This window comes from Erithacus rubecula, assembly GCF_903797595.1.
Source record: "Erithacus rubecula genome assembly, chromosome: 1".
Taxonomy (NCBI): Eukaryota; Metazoa; Chordata; class Aves; order Passeriformes; family Muscicapidae; genus Erithacus; species Erithacus rubecula.
In genome coordinates this window covers 43,639,715-43,663,445 of record NC_136658.1, presented here as the reverse complement: position 1 = coordinate 43,663,445, position 23,731 = coordinate 43,639,715, and the positions used below count along the sequence as shown (strand labels likewise).

The following is a 23,731-nucleotide window of genomic DNA, read 5'->3' as shown; positions in this document are numbered from 1 at the left end:
CAGACAGTTAAAACTACATTTTACAAGAGCTTTAAACCAACGCACTTGTTAGACTTTATGGCAGGGAATATTCTTGCTATGACTCTGAAGTCCGTACAGTTTTAGAACTAAACTCAGTAAATCTCCTTCCACTTGAGTGTCTGAACTTGTAGGATCCAACGCTGATGGGATTAGGGAAGAAAAAAGGCTTGAAATGCAAGGATTAATCTGAGAACTTGATTGTATTGAAATTTTTTCCACACTTTGCAGTTTTGATCATGACCTTTGCTAGGAGAGATATTTTTCCAATTTACTTCCCTTATTTTCTTACAACAACAAAGCCCAAATATGGATGGAGATAATATAAAAGTTTCACCTCACACATTTCAGTTCAACCACAAAACTTACAGTGGCTGATTAGTCGTAGGCATGATTATTATCCCTGCATTTGTGTAATACTTTTGCTACTGTACTTTATATAAAGACTTTAAATAAATCATTTGCTGGGTACTAAGCATTTTCTGAAGCTATTTATGAAATGTCAGGAGGATTAAGACTACTGTTTAATGATCCTATTTTTGAAAACCTTCCATTTGAAAAAAATGAAAGGACAATGTACATTCAGCCTTGGTGGAGGTTAAAAAACCTTCAGGATTAATCCTGAGTCTTCATTTCTGCAAGTGTTGATGTTGCCTTAAGTATTCCAAAGCAGCATCAAGACTGATGAAATATTTGCAGGACAGTGCCTACAAAAATAAAGTGGCTTTAAAAGTCTGATCAAAATGTGCCTTGAATTAATTAGAAAGTGGTTTTTTTCCTCCATACAGAGATGTAATACAGATGAAGCAAGGTGTTCCCAGAATCCTGTGATTGATCCTGTGGAGGCTTTTACTCCTGTGATGGTAGCGACAACACTGGAACCATCACGTTCTATAAAAAGCCTTCTAACTTTCTGCATTTCAGCTCTAAGTATGATTTACTGCTAAACTTAAATACCAACACAGGCCCCTGCACCCTGACAGAAACGTAAGAGAAAAGCTTAGCAAGCTTCCCAACTCATTTCTGTCAGCAGTCAGATACAGAGAGACTCTCAGAGCATTTGAAAAATCCTGCTCACAATAAATAATCCTGGTGCCTGCTGTGAGAAAGCACAGAAAAGTATATTAAGTACCATATAAGCTGTATGATGAAATTCATGCACTTTCTGTCTGGCACTTTTCAATACAGATGGCATTTTTACTGTCAGCCCAAAACTGGTGTATTGTGGGCGACATTTGACATCTGTGCAAAAGCCCATGGATGTGAATCCCTCCCACATGTCCAACTAGTCATGCAGCTCATCAAATAACAACAACTTGCAGAGATCCCAAACCTTTTTTAAAATAATTACTGTACTTGACCAAAAAGTCACATGACAAACAGAAATTAGGAACAGAGTGGTTCACTCCCCACTCACACCAACGCTTCAATGATTTTATCTACCACATGCATTTTAACTTTCAGCAGCAGTTCCTGGCACTAATGCAGCCTTACTTGTCAATGTCCTCAAGAAGTTAAATTTGACTGCTAAATATTTCTTAATAATCTACTTATTGATTAGAAAAACTCAGCACATTCAACCCTATTAAATTCCAAAGGAATTTTGCTTAATGATAACCACTCAAACCTGCCTAACCTCATAATAGTAAATTCTCAAAAAAAAAAAGAAAAAAAATAAAAAAAAAAAAAAATCACCTGCCCACACTCTTACTCACTGAGAATATTTTACCATTTCTTAGTATGCAGAAATTTCTGAAATTGTAAAATTATTAAGAGAAAAAATTCTTAGAGAAATAAATCTTAAGAGATTTTGTTAATCAGTATTGAGTGATGTAACTAAGTGTTTTGTCAAGGTTTTCCCAACCTGCAAAACTATACATATACATATATGCACACATACTATGAATATATATATGCACTGAGCTTTAACTATATTCTAGTAATTATAAAATAAATATGATTTTAGAAAGCATGTTAGTACTTGATGCAAGGCTTGTATATTTAACTGGAGAAGCAGTGCCAAATTTCTGTGCTTTAATAACTTACCCAAACTAATTGGTGTAGGCAGTCAGCTTTAAATTAATGTCACAAAAATAATCCTAAAAATGTGAACGATCAAGACACTTCTTAAAATGCAGCCTGAAACCTACTGCTGGGGAATCCTACCCACTTAACTTTATGAAGTTTTAACTATGAGCCTGACTATAAAGTTATTCATTGAAAAGTTTTATTAAGGAAATATCATGAATACTAATAACACAGTATGTCAGTCCGTTACTTGTAAAACTGCAGACCGAAACAGAATACAGAATTACCTTTCATGTGCAAGTCCTTACTGTCTAGAAAGAATGGTTATTAAATAGTGTATGTGTTAATCATCTGACTTTTGAGAAAATAACAACATTCATATTTCAAATATCTCTTTGTCCAAAGGAGAAATATTTAAGCAAGGCGAGAGTCCTACCAGCTTGAAGCAAAGCAAATAGAAGTTTCAGGAAAAGTCTAGTGATTCAGTGAAGTAGCAGAAAATTAGTTTCCTGATTACCAAAAACTGCAGCACATAAAATCCAAAAACACTGACCATGATGCATATAAGACACCCAGCTGTAAATGATTTTTGTGCAGAAGAGTGATTTTATAATACTCATCTCACTCCAGTTTAAATAGATTAAGTGAACATGAATTCAATAAAAACAGGATCAGTAACTGCTGTGGACAGACAGAAAAACAAGCCTCATTAAAAAAAAAATAATGTGGAGTCTTGCCTCAAAACATAATTTTATAAGGAAAAAAATGCACTATGCTCTAAATAAAACCTCTGCAAGAAAAAAATGCCATAGTGTGACACAGCAAGATGACAGACTGGCTTTATACACAGACTAGCAAATGAAACCTTGAGAGGAAAAAAAAAATTCATATTATTGAAATTCTTTTAAGTGAGTTTTGGAAGCTACTTTTCTTTACCAGTGCAGTCTTATTAAATAATTTTAATACTGCAGGAAAGTTTTACACAACATGCTAAACAGGGATGTTTAAATAAAATTTAAATAAAATTTAAGAAGTTTAATCTGCTAACCTTTATTTATATGTAACATTTTTCCACACAGTTAATGAAAAAATTTATGTACAGAATGGTTACTAGCATTAATAGGACTTGCAGGCTAGAAACTAAATGGAATTCAAACAAATAAATAAACAAATATATTCACGCTCATCCCTTAAGATCTTTAATGGCAAATACCACATTATACAAAGCCAAATTATAAAATATTGTAACACAAGTTGGTAAAGCTGCAAGTCCTGTATTTCTCACTTCTACTGAAAAGGAAAAACCTATGTTCAGGCTCCCCTGAAATAAACCTAAGTTCATTTCAGTAAGCTCCAAAGTGCTTTGAAGCAGTCCTTGAAACCATAGCTGATATCCACCCTAGAATATGGGGTACCTCATTCTCCTCATTCTTCCTCACCTCTAAAGCAGCCTATCTTCTTTTAGATGTAAATGCTTAAAGTGCACTGAAAAAAGGAATGGTAAAGGTTTTATGTTGTTTTAACCACAATGCTGGACACAACACGTCAGTGGTGCCACCATTTGATGTGCAGCAAGCAGCCATGCAAATGGACACTGTTCTTGGTGCCTTCTCCTGGACCTGCTCTTACTGACATTGGTTTCAAGATTTCCATTGACTACAGGAGGGCAAAACAATGGAGCATGTTTGCAAATGAAATCTTAATAACCTACATGAGAATGATTCCGTAGTGTTATTACCTCTTTCCAAAAATTTTAGTGGACAGAGAATTGGGAAAATGTATGAAATTTTAGCCATTTCATCTATCCATTCATTGTGCTACCTTTAGCAAAATACTAGAGGAAAGCATTTAAAATAGGACAAGGGATTTCTAATACATGTAAGGATGGGCTTAGAGTGCAGTGCATATGCTTCTCCCCAAAGGAAATATTCTTTTGCATGGACCTGCTGGATTTGACAGTCAAATTGTACCATCACATCACAGTTCTAAAGGCACAGAGCTTCTACTGTACAGAGACACCATTCATCTCCAAACACATCAGAAAATGCCCTAGCTGGTCTCCAGAAAGATGTCACGAGCTTCCTTCAACAAATAAACTCTATGATTAGTGCTGTTGCAGAAATGCAGACACTTTTTCATTCCACTCAGCTTATAATCCTCACAAGCCTAAAGGTGCCTTCCACTTGAGAGAACACAAACCCCACAGCCAAGACATGATATTTGGCAAAACCATACCCCTTCTGCCCTTCATGTGCATGGAAGGTCACTTGCAACTCAGTACCAAGCACATCTTACTGGAAACAATCAAAGAGAAGATCTGTTTCCTTAAAAGCTGTGATGTCTGAGGTTACAGATGTGAACTTGTTCTTCTCAAAAAGCAAATAAGCCAAAGCAAATGCTGCAGGGGCTTCAAGGCTATCCCAGTCCTGGGGTCCAGCAGAGGTAGGCCACTTTGCAGCCCCTCTCCAGGGAGTCACATCATCTCAGGCTGGGATCATGGCATCTTGGAGTGACCACAAACACAGGGCAGCAAGAGTCCCCTTTCCCAGCCCACCATGTGGAGCCAAGGCAGCATCCTGCCTCCAGCGGCCTGGTGCAGCTGCCAGAAGGGGTTTGCTATTAGGTTGTGTGTCTGTTTCAGTGGGATGCCATCTCTGCCTGTGAGAGGTGGCTCAGTTTTGCTGGAAGGTTGCCCTTCTCCTTGCTGCTTTGGCTCTCACTTGCAGAAAAAGAGCAAAAAAAAAAAAAAAATTATTTTTTTAACCTTCAAACTAACGTGTTTTACCCCTCCACCCCCATTAAATCCAGAGTGCAAAAATGAATGCTTCTTTTTCCCCCACGTAAAAGTCAGTTATGGTTTTCTCTGCCTTAAAAAACTTCTGCAAGCACACAGTGACCCGTCTTTTCCTGTGCAATGGGTTTTTCGCACAAGAATGCAAAATCTGGCTTAGAACATTTACCACAAGGGTAAGACCTGAAGTGTTGAAAAGATACACAATCCAATCTTTTACTAAATCTAAAGATTTAAAAAAGAATAGATATAGGTTTTATATTCCGTTTTCATACATGACCTCCACATAAGGCACTAATAATGGCAATTAACTTTTTGTATTATATGCAGAAAGCCATTATTGCTCTGCTTAAAGTACTTAAAGCACTAGAGAATTCTGATCCATTTACTAAATCAATTCCTGTTACCACAAAAGAACCACTAATGTGCTTCACAACAGTCTTTTAAGTAAGGAGCAAAAGAAAAAAAAGGGATGAGTATGACCAACGTTCTATTTTAAAGTGTATTATATTAACATTTCATCAGCATTTACAGAAATATGAGCCTCACAACAGTGCTGGACTAAGCTTCAGCAAATGGAATCATTGCTCACTTGTTCTCATGCACAAGCACGGAAACACACAGGCACGTTCTCCTTTTTTATTTAATTTCGTTTCAGCAGCAATGTGCTTTCTATGTAGAGTTTAAAAACTGCAAGTGGCTGCAGTGCAAAGTAGCAGCCAGTCTAAATGGCTCACTCTGAGAAATTTCTGAAAGAAAAAACACTCAGTAGGTGCATTGTAATTAGTTGCTCTTTCTAGTTACCTCTTGACAAATGATGCATGCGGGTCTGGATGAGAGCCCAACTCTTGACCCATGCCACCACTACACACTTTAGTACTTCAAGCAGAAACCCCTAGCCTCAGCATTCTTTTCATTTTGCTTTTTCCAGAAACGTGGTGCTAAGTAATGCACAACATGAGAATCAGAGATGATTAGCAAAGTTGGAATTCTTTCAGAAGTGCTTCATATAGCTACATCCTAAATATATCTGAGGAAAGTTTCCTGCCTTTGATTCCTTCCAAATATGTAGCATGTTTCAGGGCTCCATTCAAGGACAAAGTACATGGAAATACATAGGATGAACATTACTTCCACAACACTTAATTATACACTTTGGAAACTTTTGTAAGCCTTTCAAACAGAAGATATTCTTGTGATCATTACTGAAATATGGGTGATTATAAGCCTATTGAGAAATGCAACTTTTGCCACAAAAAGTACCCATAAAAATAAACATTTTTTTTGGATAGCACTTTACTGCCCCCTTTTGCACTTTAACATTAGAACAGGTTTCAGTGTGAGCATACATCTGAGGAACAGTGTGAAGATATGGGGTAAAATGACAGGGCATCCTGTTTAGTCACTAATACACTATCAGGTGCTGCTTTAGGGACATCTTCTGCTTGCCCACACTGCAAACAAATGAAACATCTAGCTTTCATTGTCCTTAATCTTCCATGAAAGAGATCAGTAATGGATGGTTTAAATTGCTGTCTTCCATTGCAATCTGAATGTTTATGAGCAACTGGAAAAGAGGGGGATATTGCTCATTAACACTAGTTGTCTCTAGAATAATTTTCTAAAGCAAAGATCATCTGCAACTTGAATTCGGTTTATTCATCAGGATGACAAAGGACTTTCCAGTCTGAGGCCATGCATATGTTAGCAATGCCCTAACTAAAAGGATGGGCGTATCCTTCAGAACACAACTTCACAAACTGGCAGGCAAGAATATTTTCATGAAAGGTGAAGACAAGAAGCCTAGACATTCAAATACCCTGCAAGCCTACAGGCAATAAACCCGTTCTGCAACTCCCTTTCTGCAACTCTGCACTGCAATTACAGTCAGTACAGAATCGATGTGTGTCTGTGTGTGTCCACATAGATATGCAAAAGGTAATAAATCTATAGTCTAGTGGCCAGTTATTTACAAAATACTAATTCATTATGACAGAGCCAGAGGGGGACCCATCCTGTACCAACCCTCGGCTTCCATTTGACAAAGTCCATGTGCTGCTGTGTACACTTACACTTAAACTTAATCCATTTCCCTCTGTCATCCTGCAATTACAATACAAGTCACAATAATATTAAATTTCAGTGCCTACAGCATTGCACAATTGAACCATTACTGTAATGAAAACTGACTCCCTTTGATATTAACACTGGTGTTTTCTCTCATTTGCTAGCCATGAAATACAGGAAGAGACCAATGTTGTTTTAATTAAAGAATTGTTGTTCAAAATATGCTACTGGGAATATTAAAAGTAGTTCTTTGCTCTCATGGCAAAGATAATCAGGTATTTATATGGTTTGAATTTTGGGAAAAAATAAAAAAAGAAAGTCAAATTAAAAAAATCTGTGTCATGAATTCAGCATAACACAAAACCATTGCGCTCCTTGTGCTCACAGATGCAGGGTGTGCCAAACCCAAGAGATGGCACTTCATTGAAAAGAAGCAGAGCAGTAGTTAGCACGGAACACAAAGTCAAACCAAACCATGTGTGTTTCTTACACAAGTCACTAAAGCCTTTGCTTTTAGAAAGCTAACAGAGAGCAGCTGGCATTTGCCAAAGAACTATTTTTTGAAAAGTGCAAACCAGATTGTTCTATTGCTGTGCTATTCTGTGCTCTTCTCTATCATTCCTGTTAGAAAAACAAACGTCTTATGTCAGCCACAATATAAGGATGCCAACCAAAGTTTGCAGTCTTCCTTCTCTTAACTACAGTTTGCTCACACCTGTACAGTCTTGTTTCAAGACATGCTCCAAGCAAAGTCTATAAAAGAGGGCGGGGACTGTCTTGTTAGTTGATGAGACATTAATAATCGGTGATTGTATCTCCAATTCAAGACAAAATTTCATCTACTTTGCAGTTGTTAGAAAATGTATTATCACATACCATTTGCCGGAATTAGTAAACACTGGAAGTAGAACAAATTGTTAACTCACAATTTTCAGAGAAAGTTATGCCAAATCAGTAACAGAATTGTGTAAGAAACAAACCTATTTTGGCAAATCATTTTTATGTCAAGGAGAAAATGACCTTGAGCAAAAAATCCAAATGGGAGACCTATAATCAGTCTGCACTTTGCTTCTTACATTAAATACCAACTTTTCCAAGGTTCAACTGACGTGCAGAAGCAGAATAAAATCAGGTGGCCACAGCCACCTTCAAGGCAGTAGTAATATCTGACTATGAAGAAACAGATTTTGACCCATTACAAAGTCTGAACCTCTGTAATGAAGCTAAACTGGCACCTGAGTAGTTTAAAAACTTCTGCAAACATCCAAAATATGCATTTGCCACAACTGAAATCCCTGCCCCAGATGGAAGAGCCGCCCCACTGGAGGGGTTCAGCAGAAAGCTGGGGGTAAACAGGAGATCCAGCCACTCAGTTTTAACCCATGAGTGCCCTGCACTCATGAGACACAGACATTTGCTTCAGCCACCACTGCAGGGAGGCTCAGCCAGTGCACCCCTCACAGACCAGACCCCCTCTTGCAGGGGGAAACCTGGAAATCTCGGGTCACTCTCAGCGATCAGCTGTAGCAGAAATGTGCTGCTGGCATTACAGCAAACAGTGAGCTAAAAAAGGCACACAAAATTCACTTGAAGCAGAGCTACCTGTGCAGCCAGACTCCAGAGGCACAGCTGATAGACCTGCTTGAGCTCCCAGCTGGTACAAGGGACACGCGGACTACTGGCAAGCTATGTATCTCTTTCCAAATGCAGACAGGGATGTAGCTTCTGACATCACTTTCTGCTTAACAAAAAATATAAAACAGCGATGCTTTGGAGAGATTTGTATTTGTCCAACCCCGAAAAACCTCTTCACACTGGCCTTGGTTCAAGACAGCTCATGCTTAATTCGTCCTGCTTCAGCAAAAATATTCAGCATTCAGCACATGCTCGACATGAGCTTTTCTGAATAAGGACAGTGTCCCAAGTCAGGCTGTAGGAACACAGTGCAGTCCTGCTAGCTTTGGTGTCAACCACTGATCCACACAACGGAAGCCTAAGAAACGCTATAAATCTCAGATGTGGCTTTTGGTTTTCTTCAAAAAGTGCCCAAGAACTGTCTGATACAAAGAGTGATTACCATTAAAAACCACCTTTTAAATATTTCTTTTTCAGGCAGTGAAGTAATCTGTCCGCCAGTGTGACTTTCCCTGTTCAACTAATCTGTATAGCCCAGAAATACCCTGGAAAAACAAATCCCACAAAAACCTGAAGGTAAAGTGTTGTGCAGTGATTAAGCTAGACTGCTTCTGAACTAAACTGAAATTAATTAAACATGAAGAAAGCAACTGAAGTGTGGACAGAGAATGCTGTGGGACTGCAAATCCTCAAAAGGAGTCAAGATGTTCCCAACTCCAAATTTACACTTTCATCCAGTCAGGTATAGAAACCAACTGCTGCTCAGGCAGTAGGTAAGCAGATGGCAAGCACCAAGCAAAAATGAAACTGTGAAACGATGCACCACTGACGAGGAGTCAGAAGAAGCACAGTTATGTGTGCCTCCACCAGTGCTTGCTGCATAGGTTCCTTAAACAAACTGCTTCAAACTTGAAGAACATCAAAAGCCAGATGGGTCTTCCTGAATGAATCTGCAGGCAAGGAGCCAGGATTCCTGTTCGCTGCAGAAATAGGCCTGGACTTGATTTGAGTCTTCTTAGCTCTGACAGGCTGGAGTCTGGCAAAACTCCCAAGCCAAAATAAAACAGCATTCAAGTGAGACTGGGTTTTAACTAACAATAATAATAATTGATAATAAAATTTCAAATCACTCTTATTAGCTTTAAAAAACATTTCTCTTTACAGTGCAGTGTTCACCTTCTCCACTGCTGTTCTCTGGCTAGGGTATATAAATAAATGCCCTGTACAAACAAAAGCTAAGAAAGTAATGAGAAGCAATTTGCAGCGTCACAAATTTTTCAGCCTAACATAATTTCACCATCTAACCTATCTTGCTGTGGAAAACAAGCCAAATAATTTCTTATTTTCTGTTGATATATGTACAATTTTACTTTCCTTTAAACCGTACAAAGCTCTGATCCTACCGAATAAAGTTCTGAAAATCCTATTTTATGTCTCACCCATGAGACATTTTAAAAGAACACTACAGGTAGGAAACCTGTCTTATAGTTATGTATATGTCATACATCAGGAATGATTCACCTAGCAACACAATCTTCTACCAACCTTTATCTTTTCTGGCTTGGAACTTACATTTAAAACCAGAAGAAAGCATAGATTATTACATCAAAGTTTAAATCAGCTGCATTATAATTATCATGCTGATACCTCAATAAACACTGGGTGTTGGCTGGCCAGGATTGCCAAAAAAGATAGAGGTTCTGCCCTTATTTGCTGTCTTTGACAATGTATATAATCACATCAAAGGAAAGTTCTCTGCATCACAGCTAACAGGAAAAAAAAGCTGTATGGTCTCTTACCTAGAGTAAAATGATAGATTTTTTTTTCTTAACAAGAAAATTTAAATTTTGCCTATAATGAAAAGTAATTACAAATGCAAAGCCCTTTCGGGTTTGGAGGGCTTGCAGTACTCACTGAAATCACTGGAGGTGTTTTCCTGAAGTTGAACAGGAGCTAGACAGGCTAAGATTAAACCTGAATTTGCAAGGACAAAAAAACCCCAACCCAGATAATTCAAAATGACACTGAAGACACTTCACGTTTAGAAAATTTCTGTCCATATTTAATCTTTTTGGGTTTTAAGATCAATCTGGGAGTGGAGGAGCAATGCAAAACTGTTTTTTGTTCTGCCATTTTGTTTTCATACTTGGCTTCAGGAAGTACACTGAGCTCAAGGTATATGTTTTCTCAAAACTTGCCCACTCTTCAGTGCTGGGGGCTTATTCCCCTTGTTTAGGGAATGGGAGTGAAAATAGCAAAATCTCTGCTTTAAATACACCTTCGACTTTCTATCAGCGGAAACTCCTTAAAGTGAGGGTAACCTGGAGGGGAAAGACTCTGGATGCAGGGAGAGCTGGGGACCACTGTCCAGGATGCTCTCTGCAGATGACTCCCCAACCCTCCGTGTCAAACCTGTCCAGCCTTATCTGGGACATTTCTGAAATGTGACACGACAAGGCAGGTTCGAAAGCTAAACGTTGGATAATGGTGGGCAAACAAAGGACATCGGTTTTTGCATTATTTCTTTAATTACTTTAACCCTTGTTCTAACAGAAAGCATAAGGCCAGAGTAATTCAGCCTCCCCCTTTGTCATTTGCCTGCCATAAATATGCACCAGTCTGCATTTGAAAAGCTGAAGGAGGCTGCAAGCTTGCTGGACATTTATCATGCTCTGTTCCCTGTTAACAAGCAAATACTTTAGTTGAATGGCCCATTAGCAATCATTGTCAAATGCAGAATGCAAGGTGCTTGAATGTGACCGGCCTGTAAATTAGATGAGGTTGCCCCTGTGCTTTGGAGAATTTCAGCAAATGAATTGGGTCTTTTGCAATAGATTTGTGAAGGTTAAGTTTCAAGACAGGAAACTCATCTGAGCACTTCAGGCCCTGTATATTCTGCCAATCCATCCGGTTCCCTGTATGCATTTGTTTATTTTGCATTTGTAAAATCACATCAGCATCAGCAGTTTGACAGTTGGGGGTTTGGAGTTCCCTTTTCAGCCAGAACTGTGAATATTTCCAGCATACTAGGGGATAGGATAAGAATGATAAATTCAAGCATGCAATTAATATCTTTACATAAAAACCCCGGAATAATAATTAAATTAAAAAAAAAAAACCCAAACCAAAAACCAAGCCACTTTAAAAGTGCCCGAGCCACTGCCAAACAAACAGCATGAATTCCATTTTGCCGAGCTCATCCCAGGCTCATTCCCAGTAAAGAAAGACACAACTGTTATTGTAGGCTTCGGTGTTTTTTCCTCTTGTGTCTAGACTGTGCTTAACAAATGCAGTGCTTTCTTCTCCTCCCTTAGCAGACAAATGAACAGGCAATAAAGTAGATATTTCTCATTTGAATCGTACTCCTGATTTGCAATGTAATGCTGACTTTAAGCTGTGGGCGTTCAGGGCTGTCAGATGGGTAGAAAAGACAGTATTAACTATTTAAAGGTTCTTTAAGAGAAAAAGCAAGAAAAAACACATCCAAGTAGCTGCACTAGGAGAGTGTTTTACTACCTTTACAGCTTCAAATCACTTAAAATAAATGATGAAACAATAGCTATATTGTCTGCCGGCTAAACCGAAGGGGCTGACAGCAAACTCATCCCAGTGATTGTAAGTTGGCCGGGGAGGAGGGGAATGGGGGGAGGCAGATGCTTATCTCGTTCATTTCTAGATTTCAGCCAGCTTTTCGGAAATAAACACCACCTAGAGACCGAGCCAGAGACATCTGGTTATCTGCAGCTTGACTGGTAAATAGGAATGGATGCTGGTTTGTTTGTGGTTGTTCTGTTTTGGGGGTTTTGTTTTCTTTCTTTTGTGTTTCTGCAGGATGGGAAACACAAGAGATGCTGAAGTATCACCTGGCCTAGGCACAGACAATGCAGCATGTTTATCTTTGCTGCTCCCATGGAGAGTGAGATGGAGACCACAAACTAAAACACAGCTGAAATCAAAAGCTCTCTGTTTTCCTTCCAGATAACCCCAACACTACCTCTCCCCTCTGTTCTCTGTGCCTTGCCAGCATGCTCCTGCCCAAAGCCCAAATAGATTACGGCAACAAATCCCAAGTGCAGCCCATTCTTCAGAAAGGCTGCTGCTAGGGCAGGAGTTAAAAAGGAGAATCTTCCACACCTCACAATTACAGCCATCTCGAGTTTTAATCGGCCTTCATCTCGGCAAAAAGCAGCAAATGAAATCTATCTTTACCATATTATACATCACCAATGAGCAAGAACTGAGCAGCTTTTCTTCACCGCTCCAACCACCCCAAGCCACAAGTAGGCCTTTCATGGTTCCTAATCCCGGCCCCAAGTTTTGTGCGGTTCTCACATAATACCTTACAGCCCGGAGCAAGGCCCTTAGTTTATAACACCCCTTTCAGAGACGTGTCATTTCTAACATCAAGCTAATCTATATGTTGCCATGGCATCACCCTTTATCTGCCTTTACATCTTATGAACTGCATGGATTTACCACATTATTTTTATCTGAAAGACAGAAAATGGTGGTTTTATTGCCATACAATCAGATTACTGCTGCTAGTTTCTCTATGCCTTTTTACCATACTTCAATCAAAAGGGATCAGTTTCTTTATACTCTGCCCTTGATTTACATTACATCTGTAAAGACCTAGTCTGGGTTGTAATCCCCTTATTAACTATGACCAGGGTTGATTTGCCTAAAAATAAAAGCAAATTGTGTCAGACCTTTTCACTTTGTTTTTGATTCGGAACTACAAAATGGATTACTAAAGAAATCTTCAGAGTTCACACGGCTGGTATAGTACTGAATTTAAAATGAGAATTAAACAAGTTAAACATGGGAGCTGTGTCAACGGTTTACATTTTCCATCATGGGAGAAAGGCTGAACTGCATTTGTCTTTGTGTTCTCTGGCTTTAAGGAGACAATGAAGCCACAGGAGTTTTTTCCAAGCTCTTCTAACACTATCCATTTGCCATCCTCCCTTCCTCTGATTTTTCATGCAACTCCCCCACAAACTCTTCTCCCTCACTGCTGCTACATCACCCCCCAAAAAAATCTTCCCCACCCTCAAGACAACAGTGTGTTAGTTAAAAGTCTATATACTGTGGCACTCAGTATTTTAATCAAAATTTTTCAAGCAGTTTAACATTCCTATGTAAGTTTCCACAACGCCTCACAAAGAATGAGCTCATAACAAATCCATGTAGATGTATGATAAATGACCAGAAAAACAGGTTTCTTTATGTCAGCAGCCAAGGCAGACAGACATTAAGCACACATGAATAACATTTTAATCACTATTTTTTTCTCAGAAGAACACTTTCTACTCATTTGCAACAAGCAATTTCAAGTACTGCAGGTTTGCACGATGCATGAAGACCAGACCATAAAGAAAAAAAGGTCCCCAAAGGAGGCCTGGCTTTGCCAGCATGTTGGAGAAGTCACCTCAGCTCTTGATTCCCCATGCCAGGAACCTTGGCCGAATTTGAGGGGATCCAGAGTATCACACCTCAAGCAATGTGATCTCCTTACAATAAAACAGGGAAGAGGGAAAAAAAAAGGGAAGAAAAAAAATGGAGAAGGCATTCTCATGTGTGGGAAGAAGGAGAACTTAAGTGATTTTAGCATGACTTTTAGTCACTGCCTTTCTAAAGGCAATTACTTCATTAAACAAAGTGAAATAACGTAACACAGCTTACAGATAACATGCTTTAAGATAATTACTATAAATAATATAGCAATTATACTCTACATATAAAAGGCTGGGGAAAATAACCAGCTCAAGAAATCGGCCTTCAGTTTATTCTGAATTCATTTTGCTAATTCACTTTGCTTCAGAGATCTGGCTACAAATGTTAGTACTATCAAATGGACTGACTGGAAGCCACCACTTGCTCCATCCATTAACACGCCAAGTGTCAACAGCTATGTTTTGGGTACAATTTAGGAGCATGTGTTTAAACCATTTTAACCTTCCACTCCTGTTTCTTCAGCTTGAAGCTGCAATTGCTTAGGTTAGAAACTGTAGTCCACAGCACAGGACTCCCAAATAAATTCTTGTCTAGCTGAGAGCCTCCCAAACATGTTGTGAGATATCGTTTTAGCAAGCTCTTTGTGCTCTGGCTGGCTTGCCTGTCCTGTGAAACAAGGGCTGTCCATTACCTACAGTTTATCATCCTGACAAAATGTGAGGAATGTGGATGTGAAAGCACTAACAATTCCACCCCTGGTGCTTTCTCCTTTTTTCCCCTCTGTATTAAAACCGACAAGATTAACCCAAATGCAAACTGCAGAGCATAGTTCAAGGGGCTATTCAATCGGTAGTGAATGTGCATTTGTTTACCTACAAAAATAAGAATTTCAGATACAATGAGAAGCAGACCAGTCTATATGCTACTGAATAGAACATTTAACAGGGTCATCAATTGTAGTTTATTTTATCAGTTTCCGACATGTTAGCAATTCATTCAGAGGCAGGCTGTGAAATATCCCATATATAACTGGCTATCAGAGGGAGAGAAAAACAGCTATATAATCTAACTTAATCAGTGTCAAAGGCACCACTTATGAGGATAACCTTCCACATGTCACTGAGGAGCACCACCTTGCTCACTGGCCTATAGCACGCAGGGAAAGAGTGACATAGTGCTTAGACATAAGAGATGCTTTTTTGAATGGTTTTGCTCTACTGCTTCACTAAAAGGCACCCCATAACATTACGTGTGGTCCTGTGTGTCACAGGCAGCGCTGAGCCCTTGTGAGGTGAAACTGAGGTAATCCATGCTATCTGCATATATCGCTTGTCTTGGCAGAAACAGCACAGGCAGAAAGTCTCCCGTTAAAGAGTGTCAACAGCAGTTAAATCTAGAGTAATTTTTTCCTCTGTGTTTTCAAGACCAGGTGATCTAAAGTTCTTCAGATAAGTCTATAAAGTCTGCCAAGACCATCTACAACAACAATGTTTAACCTCCCAAGCAATAAAGTCGCAGAATTAATTATTTTATGGAGGTCACTTCAATCTCATTATTTGGTCAGGGCAATAAAGCAGATCTCAAAAAAGTTAAGGGGGCAACAGGGAGGGGAGCTCTGTGTTCACATAGCTACTGCATGCTCTCCAACCCAGCCACCTGCTAGAAATTATAACCTCTAGACTTCAGTGCAAAACTAATTCAGTTTATACATTCACCTCAACCTAAAATTTATTATTTCATGCTTTATATTAACCTAACAACTTCTCCCATTTTAATTGCCTACCTGGTTCAGCAGATTTATGTCTTGAGACTTTCAATAGAGTTAAATGAACAGCTTCCCTGAATAAATTAACCAGCACCAAAGATAGTTATTATTTCAAACCCAGAAAGGAGCTTTATTATTATACCATGCCAAGATCTATTCAACAGCTTTACTTCCCAAGCTAACAATCAGCTTGAATCCACAGTGAGGACAACCTTATCTAAGGAGAAATTATTCAGGATCCTTCAGGCAAACAAGTGTGAGAAGAATTAGTAAGAAATTCTGCTCGGAGAAGTAGAGCTGCCTCACCAGCAGCAGTATCAGGAATGCATTTGCAAGCCTCCTCAAACTCCGGGCCTCCGAGAGGCCTATAAATCACTAGCCCCAGCAATTGAAAAGACTAATTTTAATAGTGTACTTCTTCACTGTGGTGATTAAGCCCCAATGAATCACTCAAGAAAATTCAATTACATCAGCAACACAACCTATTTTTAAGCGTGCATTTAAGTTGAAAAAGTAATTAGATATTATCATTAGATCTACCATTAACAACGTTCAAACCTTTTTTTAATCAAACAGTTTAGAATTAACTAAATGTAAACACAAATCGTGTTTGACAAAAGAAGCATATCCCCAGGCTCCGTGAGATGGGCTGAATTCAGCTGCTCGGATGCTTTCGTTTCACTGATGGCTAATAAAAGCGACCAAGGTAAGTTAAAAAAAGCCAGAGCAGGTTGGGGCTGGCAGAGGAGAGCCCCGAGCAGCCGGCTCTTCTGCTTTGGAAGAGTGACCTCTGTAGGCATAAACCCAGCGAGGGCTGGGATGCAGAAGCATTTCCCCTCCTCCTAGGCCGAGCCAAGGCTGTTTTCCACCAGCACAGCAGGCCCACTCCTGCAATGCAACCCCGGCTCTCAGCCCTCGCCTTTCGAGAGCCTCGGCAGCCTTATAAAGCCCGCTTTATAACCCGCCAGGCCGCTGCACCCTCTGATGTGACGCCGTGCCTGCCTCCCGCCAAAGAAAGGCTTCAGCTATGCAGCATCATGGAAGCGCCGAGCCAGTGACTGGAGGCAGATCTTAACAGGCTTCCCACCTGGTGCATATACAAAATAAACATTTGTCAATCAATACTACAAATAAAGACTCTGAATCGAGCAGTCCACCGCGCTCTTTCCAGTTTCATCTTTTTTTTAAAGTTATTTTTCTTTAAGAAAGATCATGAAACTTCTCGGTGAAGAGAAACAGCAAATGTTAAAAAATAATACAGGCAAGAAATCTATAGTGATGTTTTCTTTTAGAGAAAGCAACAGTAGATGGTGACTGCAAGGCAAGGTTAATTCGGTAAACTTGAAATGCTACTCCTAATTCAAACTTTGAAATCTTCACCAAACTCCTAGAGATCCTGCCACCTGCGCAGGATTAATCCCTGATCCAGGAAATACACCATTCATACTTGTCTCATCACCACCTAACATTTCCTCTACCAACTCCCCCGGGAAAACAAGACATGTACTTACTAGAATTAATAGGAAACACTAAATTCAATTAACACATTGCATATGATTTAATTTTAAATGTATACAGCTGAATATGGAGCATGCATATTGAAAAATATATTTTAACCCATTTCTGCTTTAAAATTCCCGTAACTCATTAGAGTCTACTTCTTCCTATCGTGATTTTTTTGTTCTCCACACTAGTAATTCTAATCACAAAAGTTCAGAGGCTCTCACAAACGAACAAAGCCAACTTCCATTTTGTATGTCAAAAATCCAAGGAGACAAAAGGGAAGTAATTGTAAGTAGCTTTACATCACTGCCTCAGACTTTTCTTTAGAAGTACAGCCCACTTTTCAAAAAGTTCCTCTTTCTAACAGCAGTGATTTGGTAAGTTTAAGTAAAGAGGTTGCTGTTTTGTTCTTTTTTTTTTTTTTTTTTAAAGATAACACATCTCTTTTAAGAGTGAGCTTTAAAAGTGAGGTCCTGGGAACGCCTGTACATTTTTGATTGTGTTTGTTAATGAAGAATGACACTATATGGTTGTATGATGGGTAATGCTTAGTTCATTACTCACTGACATGTGCCTTGATACCATCAACTCCACAACCAAATTTAGCCCTGTTATAAGCAGATGTAACTTCGCTGGAGTCAATGGGATGAGTTTGCATCTGCAGACGGAGAAGTTGGAGAGTATCACCCTTTCCTGGCAACTCAGCGCAGCACGGCTCCTCCGCTGCTGCAGCCCGGGCGAGCCCGGACCTTGCCCGCAGGTTTTATCCTGCTACCGCCGCACCATTCCCCAGCCCGCTCCCGCTCCGGCCCGGCCTCCCCCCTGCTCCACACCGAGACCCTCCCGCCCGGGGCAAGGGGCGACGGGGCAGCTCGGCCGTCCCACGGAACACCGCCCGGGAAGGGCCGGCTCCCGCTGCCAGCCGCGGCCGGAGCCGCTCACCGCCGGTGCGCTCCGCCCCGCGCCCGTGTCCCCCGGCGGCCGCGGCCCGTCCCTCCCCGCGCACGGAGAGCAGCGCCGGTCCCCGGGGAGACGGCGGCGGGAGCGGGATGGAAACTTACTTGGGGTTGGAGGAATTCCAATATATGGGGTCTAAAACGATGGACCGCGCCAGTGCAGTTCTGCATAAAACCATCACGGCTCCCCAGCAGTACTTCCAGGCGGAGGCATCACGCCTCCGCGCTGCCATGGTCGCAGGCGGCACCGAGTCCCTCCCCGGAGCCTCGCCAACTCCGCCGTGCGCCTTCCCACGCACCTGAGCAGCAACAGCAGGGTGGGTGCCCGGTATCCCAACAGCCGGGATGATCGATAGGGAAAAAAAAATGAGAGCAAAAAAAAAAAGAAAAATTAAAAAAAAAAATCACACAGTAAGAGTCGACGATGCACTTGGCAAGAGCTGCAGGCAGATCTACTGAGTCATGTATGCCACTCGCATGTAGGAATATCTCCTGTGAGGTCAGATCCAAGCTACCTCCGAAGTAACAGCAATAGCAAAAAGAAATGCAAGCGCCTCAGTCCTTCCTCTTAGTGGGGGTCTCCCGGCTGCCTTGGAAGATGCCACTCAAACTGCCAACTCCCATTTGGATCCAAAGCGCCATACGCGTTCACAGTGTCTAAGGCCCGCGTGAAAAGGAGTAAAACAAAAATAAATAAAAAAAAAATAAAATAAAGGGTGGCGGGAGAAATAAAAGGGTCGGGGGGAAAGGACACAGCTTCGGCGGGCGGCTCCTCCTGTCTGTCTCTCACTGCTCCCCGCAGTTTGCAATCCGCACGGGCACCAGCCCGGGCTGTTTCGGGCAGCTCGGAAGCAACCGCGAGTCAATAAATCCACTCCGAGTCAGCTCCCCCAGTCCCGGGGAGGCGCATCCGCAGGGCTCCGGCTTCCCCGAGGGGCACTGCTGTCCTTGTCGCCGGCAAAGACCACGGAGCGGAACAAGGAAAGAAACAGGGGAGGACGATAATGGTAACAAAAATAAAAAATAAAATAAATCAAAACGGGGGGGCGGGAGGTCGCAGCGCCAAATCGTCCCTCTCCCGTTGCGCGATCTGCAGTACGCGCCGCGGCGGCCGACAGAGAAGGAGGAACACCGGGCGCGGAACCTGCGCCGACGCGCAACCCAAGGCGGAGGAGAAGGAATGGAGCGAGGGAAGAGAAGCGGCGCCAGCCGCTGCTGTTCCCACCGCGGCGCTCCCAAGCCCCGATGCCGCCGCTGCGAGTCCCCGGCGCAGGAGCGCGGCCGGCGGCAGCGCGCTGCCGTAGCCATATAAGCGCGGCCCCGCTGCCCCGCCGCCGCCGCTCATAGGGCCGCCGGCGGGCCGCCGCGCTGGTTGGGCGCCGCGCCTGTCACTTACCGCCGAGCGGCGGGCGGGGCCGCGCCGAGCCCGGCCGAGCGGGCCGGCAGGTAACACCCCCGGCCCCGCCGCGCCTCGCCGCGGGCGGCCGCTGCCCGCTGTGCGCCGAGGGTCCGCTCGCTCTGACTGACACCGCGCTGTGCGGGGGGCGCGGTGGGCCCTGATGGAGCGAAATCGGAGGGGGGGGGGGAATGATATAAAATAAGCATTAAAAAACAGCTTGTGCTAAAAGTGTTTCCCGAGTACACTGCCGTTGAAGAGAGCGGGGAGCAGCGGCAGGGCCGGGAGGCACCCCCTCGATAGCAGGGCAGCAGCCTGCCCGCCGCTGCGGGCGCAGCTCCCCGCGGGAGCGCTGCTGCTGGCGCGGAGCGGAACGGCCACCTCCGCGCGGGAAAGGGCCGCGCCGTCCTCCCAGTGCCGCGGAGCTCCGCGCACAACTTTCTGCGCCTTCCCTGCCGGGAAGGAGCCTGGGGGTGCGTCCGCGCTAGGTTCCCACTTGTCCTTCCCACGGGTTCTGTGAGTTTACGAAGTTTTATCTGGTTGTACGACAACTAGCCACGGGCCGTCACTGAATAAAGAAGAGTAGGACGTGCGGAGCCCCTCGGAGGGATGCAGTACAGCGGGCAATGCGGGGCTCCGGGGCTGGCTGTGGATTCCCTCGCCTTTCTCTGGCAATTGCTCAGAAACTCTTTCTTCCCCTCTAGATTTTCATGGAAAGGGGGGGCTCGGACACAGTTTGTTTTCAGACGCCGCGTATCCCAACGGCACGGCACCTGGCACTTTTACTTCGTTCTATCATTAATTTCTGGTTAGAGGGAGCTACCTGCGGGCAGCCCTGGAGATGCTTTCCCCGCGGTTCCGCAGATCCCCCGGAGGCGCGGAGGGCGCCGGGGGGTCGCGGCGCTCCCGGCGCTGCCGCGCTCGGAGCCCGCCCGGCGCGGCTCCCGCGGCACTTGCACGGGGCCACAGCTCCCACTAGCGGCCAGCGGCTGCCCTCCGCACGGGCAGCGCTCCCCCTCGGCCGCCCCTCCGCCGCTCCCTCGCCCTGCACGCTCCGCCGCAAAAATCGCCCGCAAAAGCCAAACGGGGCGGCGGTACCGCTGCCCCTGGAGCTGGTACCGGGCTGGGGAGGCGGCACACGCGAGGGGTCCGCGACAAGAGCTGGACCGAGGTGTGGTGTAAATGGCATAGTCGCTCCTGTGAAATTAAGGGGCTTACCGAATTTCTTCCAGTAGGGATTTCTTGCCAAACTAGTATCTGCAGAAAGGATTAAAAGTTAAATCCCAGGAAATTATCTTGCTCTTTTCTGCCATTTCCCTACCTTTTAGTCGAGGCATGCAAAGAACATCCTACCAAAAACCCTAATAAAGAGCCAATTTCGCATAATTTTATTTCTGAATAAATATGCGTATTCGCTTAAAAATCGGCTTCGTGGTGGTACTCATCCGGCTTTAAGACGGACGCCAAGAAGCTCTTATAGGGAAAACAACTGGCACTGTAATTTATTTCCCGGATCAATTTTGGAAGGCGGTGTTCTCTTTCGACCCCTTTTTAGCTAAACGGGTGTTTGAGCCTGGCAGAGCCTGCTCCTCCCGCTCGCAACAGAAAGAAATTGGAAGCGCGCTCGAAGCCCCATAGATTTTGAGTTAATTGTGTTCGGTAGTTCTCTAATGAAATCTACCACTCAAGAAAACAAGGAAATCAGTTTGCTTTTCACACAAAACATCGAATACGTTTTAAGTAAACTGCTTAATTAAATTTAATTTGCAGTGAGGAAGGAATTGCAGATCCGGCGACGCAATTTGGTGGAAAAGGATCTGATTCCCAGGACGGAAACTTAGCACTCAAGTGGGAGCTTAGGTATCTATGCACACCGAGGGGCATCAAAGGAGAACTTCACCGGTGAAGGGAGGAAAGTACTTAATTATTAAACTTTTAAACAAATGTTGGTGTGTAGCCGGTCGTGAGGCAATGTAAACACGGAGCCTGATAAATGCTTCCAGCAACAGAGACGTGTAAAATAGGTCTACCTCAATTTTGTGATGCTGCTGCTTCTGTTTGTTTAGAAGCAAAAGGTTACGAGCGGTGTTTTGCAAAAGCGGTGAGTAAACTGTGACCTCTAACTCTTCGTATCCTTGCTTTAAGTAAACCAGAGGAAATGAAGAGCCCTGGTATTGTCTGAAAATATCCTCCTGTAGCTAAATATATCACACGGCTCCTATTGTCCAGTGCCTAATCATTTTTACGCAAATACAGCTGTTTTACCGTCCAGCATCCTTCTGATGCACTCTGCATGTGTATAAAAATCCACGTTAATAAAACCATTTTCAGTAAAAACCAAGACAAAACTGAGCGCTTGTTTCCGAGATAACCTAATCAACAATGATTAAGATATCCAAAGAAACGCGGGCTCGGTGGCTACTCCGCTCGGGTCAGCCTTTTCGGCCGAGGAGCCGGTGGCTGCGGTTGGGTCGGGCCGCAGGGCCCTTGCAGAGCCGGAGCTCCTTGCGGTTCCGAGCAGGGCCGGGCCGGGCCGGGAGGCGGGGGCCGGGGCCGGGCGGGGCCGGCGGCGCTCGGAGGGGCTGCGGCGGCGCGGAGCCCCCGGGCGGCCGCGCTGCCACCGCGATCCTGCCCGACCCCTGCGCTTCTGCATCGCCTCCAACCTTTCCGCCTCGCCTCCGAGGAGCGCCTCGGACACGGGAGAAACGTGAGACTAAAGGCTGGGGACTGGGGTTTCAAAGCAAAAAAGCCGACGAATGTTCGGAAGTTAGAAATCGGCTTCGGCCTCCGCTTCTCAGGGGGCTATTTCAGGAGGAGGTCCCGGCAGACATTTCGAGTTTCGCAAGGAACGCGGTTTCCTGACAGAGGAGCGCACAGGGAACAGGCTGCTGGGGGAAATCCTGCGCGGCCTTGGGAGCGGCGCCGCGGTTCCCCAGCGCCCGGGCGGCGCGGCCCGGCGGACGGGGAGAGACGCGCACACGGACGGATGGGCGCTGCCAGCCAGCAGGTGAGACCTGCCTATCCCTCGCCTTCACTGAAAAACTGGGACTTTGCAGTTCGTAGCGATTAAATCTTTATTTCCTGTACCTCACGCTGGCTTAAAAAAAAAAAAAAAAAAAAATCATGTTTATCGCTGAAAAACCTCTTTCACCTTCTTTCCTACAGTGATGTCGGCAATAATTGTATAGATACAATTATTATACTTCGTATATAACGTTTTGTATACGAAGATACAAGTATTGTACTTACGGCTCTGGTACTACAAAAACTGTAATGAACGGCAACTAGCTAATCTGATTGGGCCCACAATCCATGATTCTCTTTTAAATATTAGCTTAAACATGAAATTTTTTACTGGAAAAGCTCACCGTCCTTCATCGATAGATGCAAATGTACCAGTTTTGAAAGTCGAAAAGATGTAACTCAATGGGTACAATTACTGATAAATTCAATAAAGAGAAATTATCTCGATTGATGCTCAGTGACATAAATAGATTGTTTATCATTTGTACAAAAAGGCGAAGTGTGCCAGATATCTGAAACAGGTGTTAATACATCATTGACACTGCAGCAGTGCATTTTCAGCACTTGTGGTAGAGTAAGTACATATCTAGATGTTAACTTGCCTTTTCCAAGTCTGTTTTGTAACTGCAGCCTTGGTCAACCACAACTTCTTAGAAAATGAGCTTGGCTTCTCCCAGGTACAGCTATAGAATTCAAGCCGCCTTGTAATAAAAATCAGAGTAGACATTCATACATCCAAAGCACGCATTTTAACTCTGTTTGACTTGACCTATGCTGATTCTCTGTAACACTCTGAAAACAAACATATTTACATTATTCTATGGTCTGTGATAGGAGGACGTAGGAAAAATGACCTGAGATCAAGCTTCTGCTACACAACTGGCCTTTTATTGTCAAACGGGATCTATGTCCTTTCGAGCAGAGCTGATGCTGAGCTAGCAAACCCGATTCTATGTGTCAGTCCATGGAAGATGATTGTAAGCAAGAGGTTGTTTAGTACAGAAATGTCAACAGAAACTCAGCACTCTTCAGTGGGCTAACAAAAGGGTGGGATGGAAAGAGGGGGGTAACCCTGAAATGCACACGTGGCA

The 23,731-nt window shown here is 43.2% G+C and overlaps 1 protein-coding gene across 1 annotated transcript in view; it reads right to left on the bottom strand.

Moving 5' to 3' along the window:
* EFNB2 (ephrin B2) overlaps positions 1 to 19,542 on the bottom strand; it is a 44,203-nt gene extending 24,661 nt beyond the window's left edge. Inside the window, exon 1 of the mRNA XM_079314433.1 lies at positions 18,326 to 19,542. Coding sequence (XP_079170559.1) covers positions 18,326 to 18,453 — 128 coding nt within the window. The 5' untranslated portion in view covers positions 18,454 to 19,542. The remainder of the gene's footprint in view (positions 1 to 18,325) is intronic.
* Between the last annotated feature and the right edge of the window lie 4,189 nt (positions 19,543 to 23,731).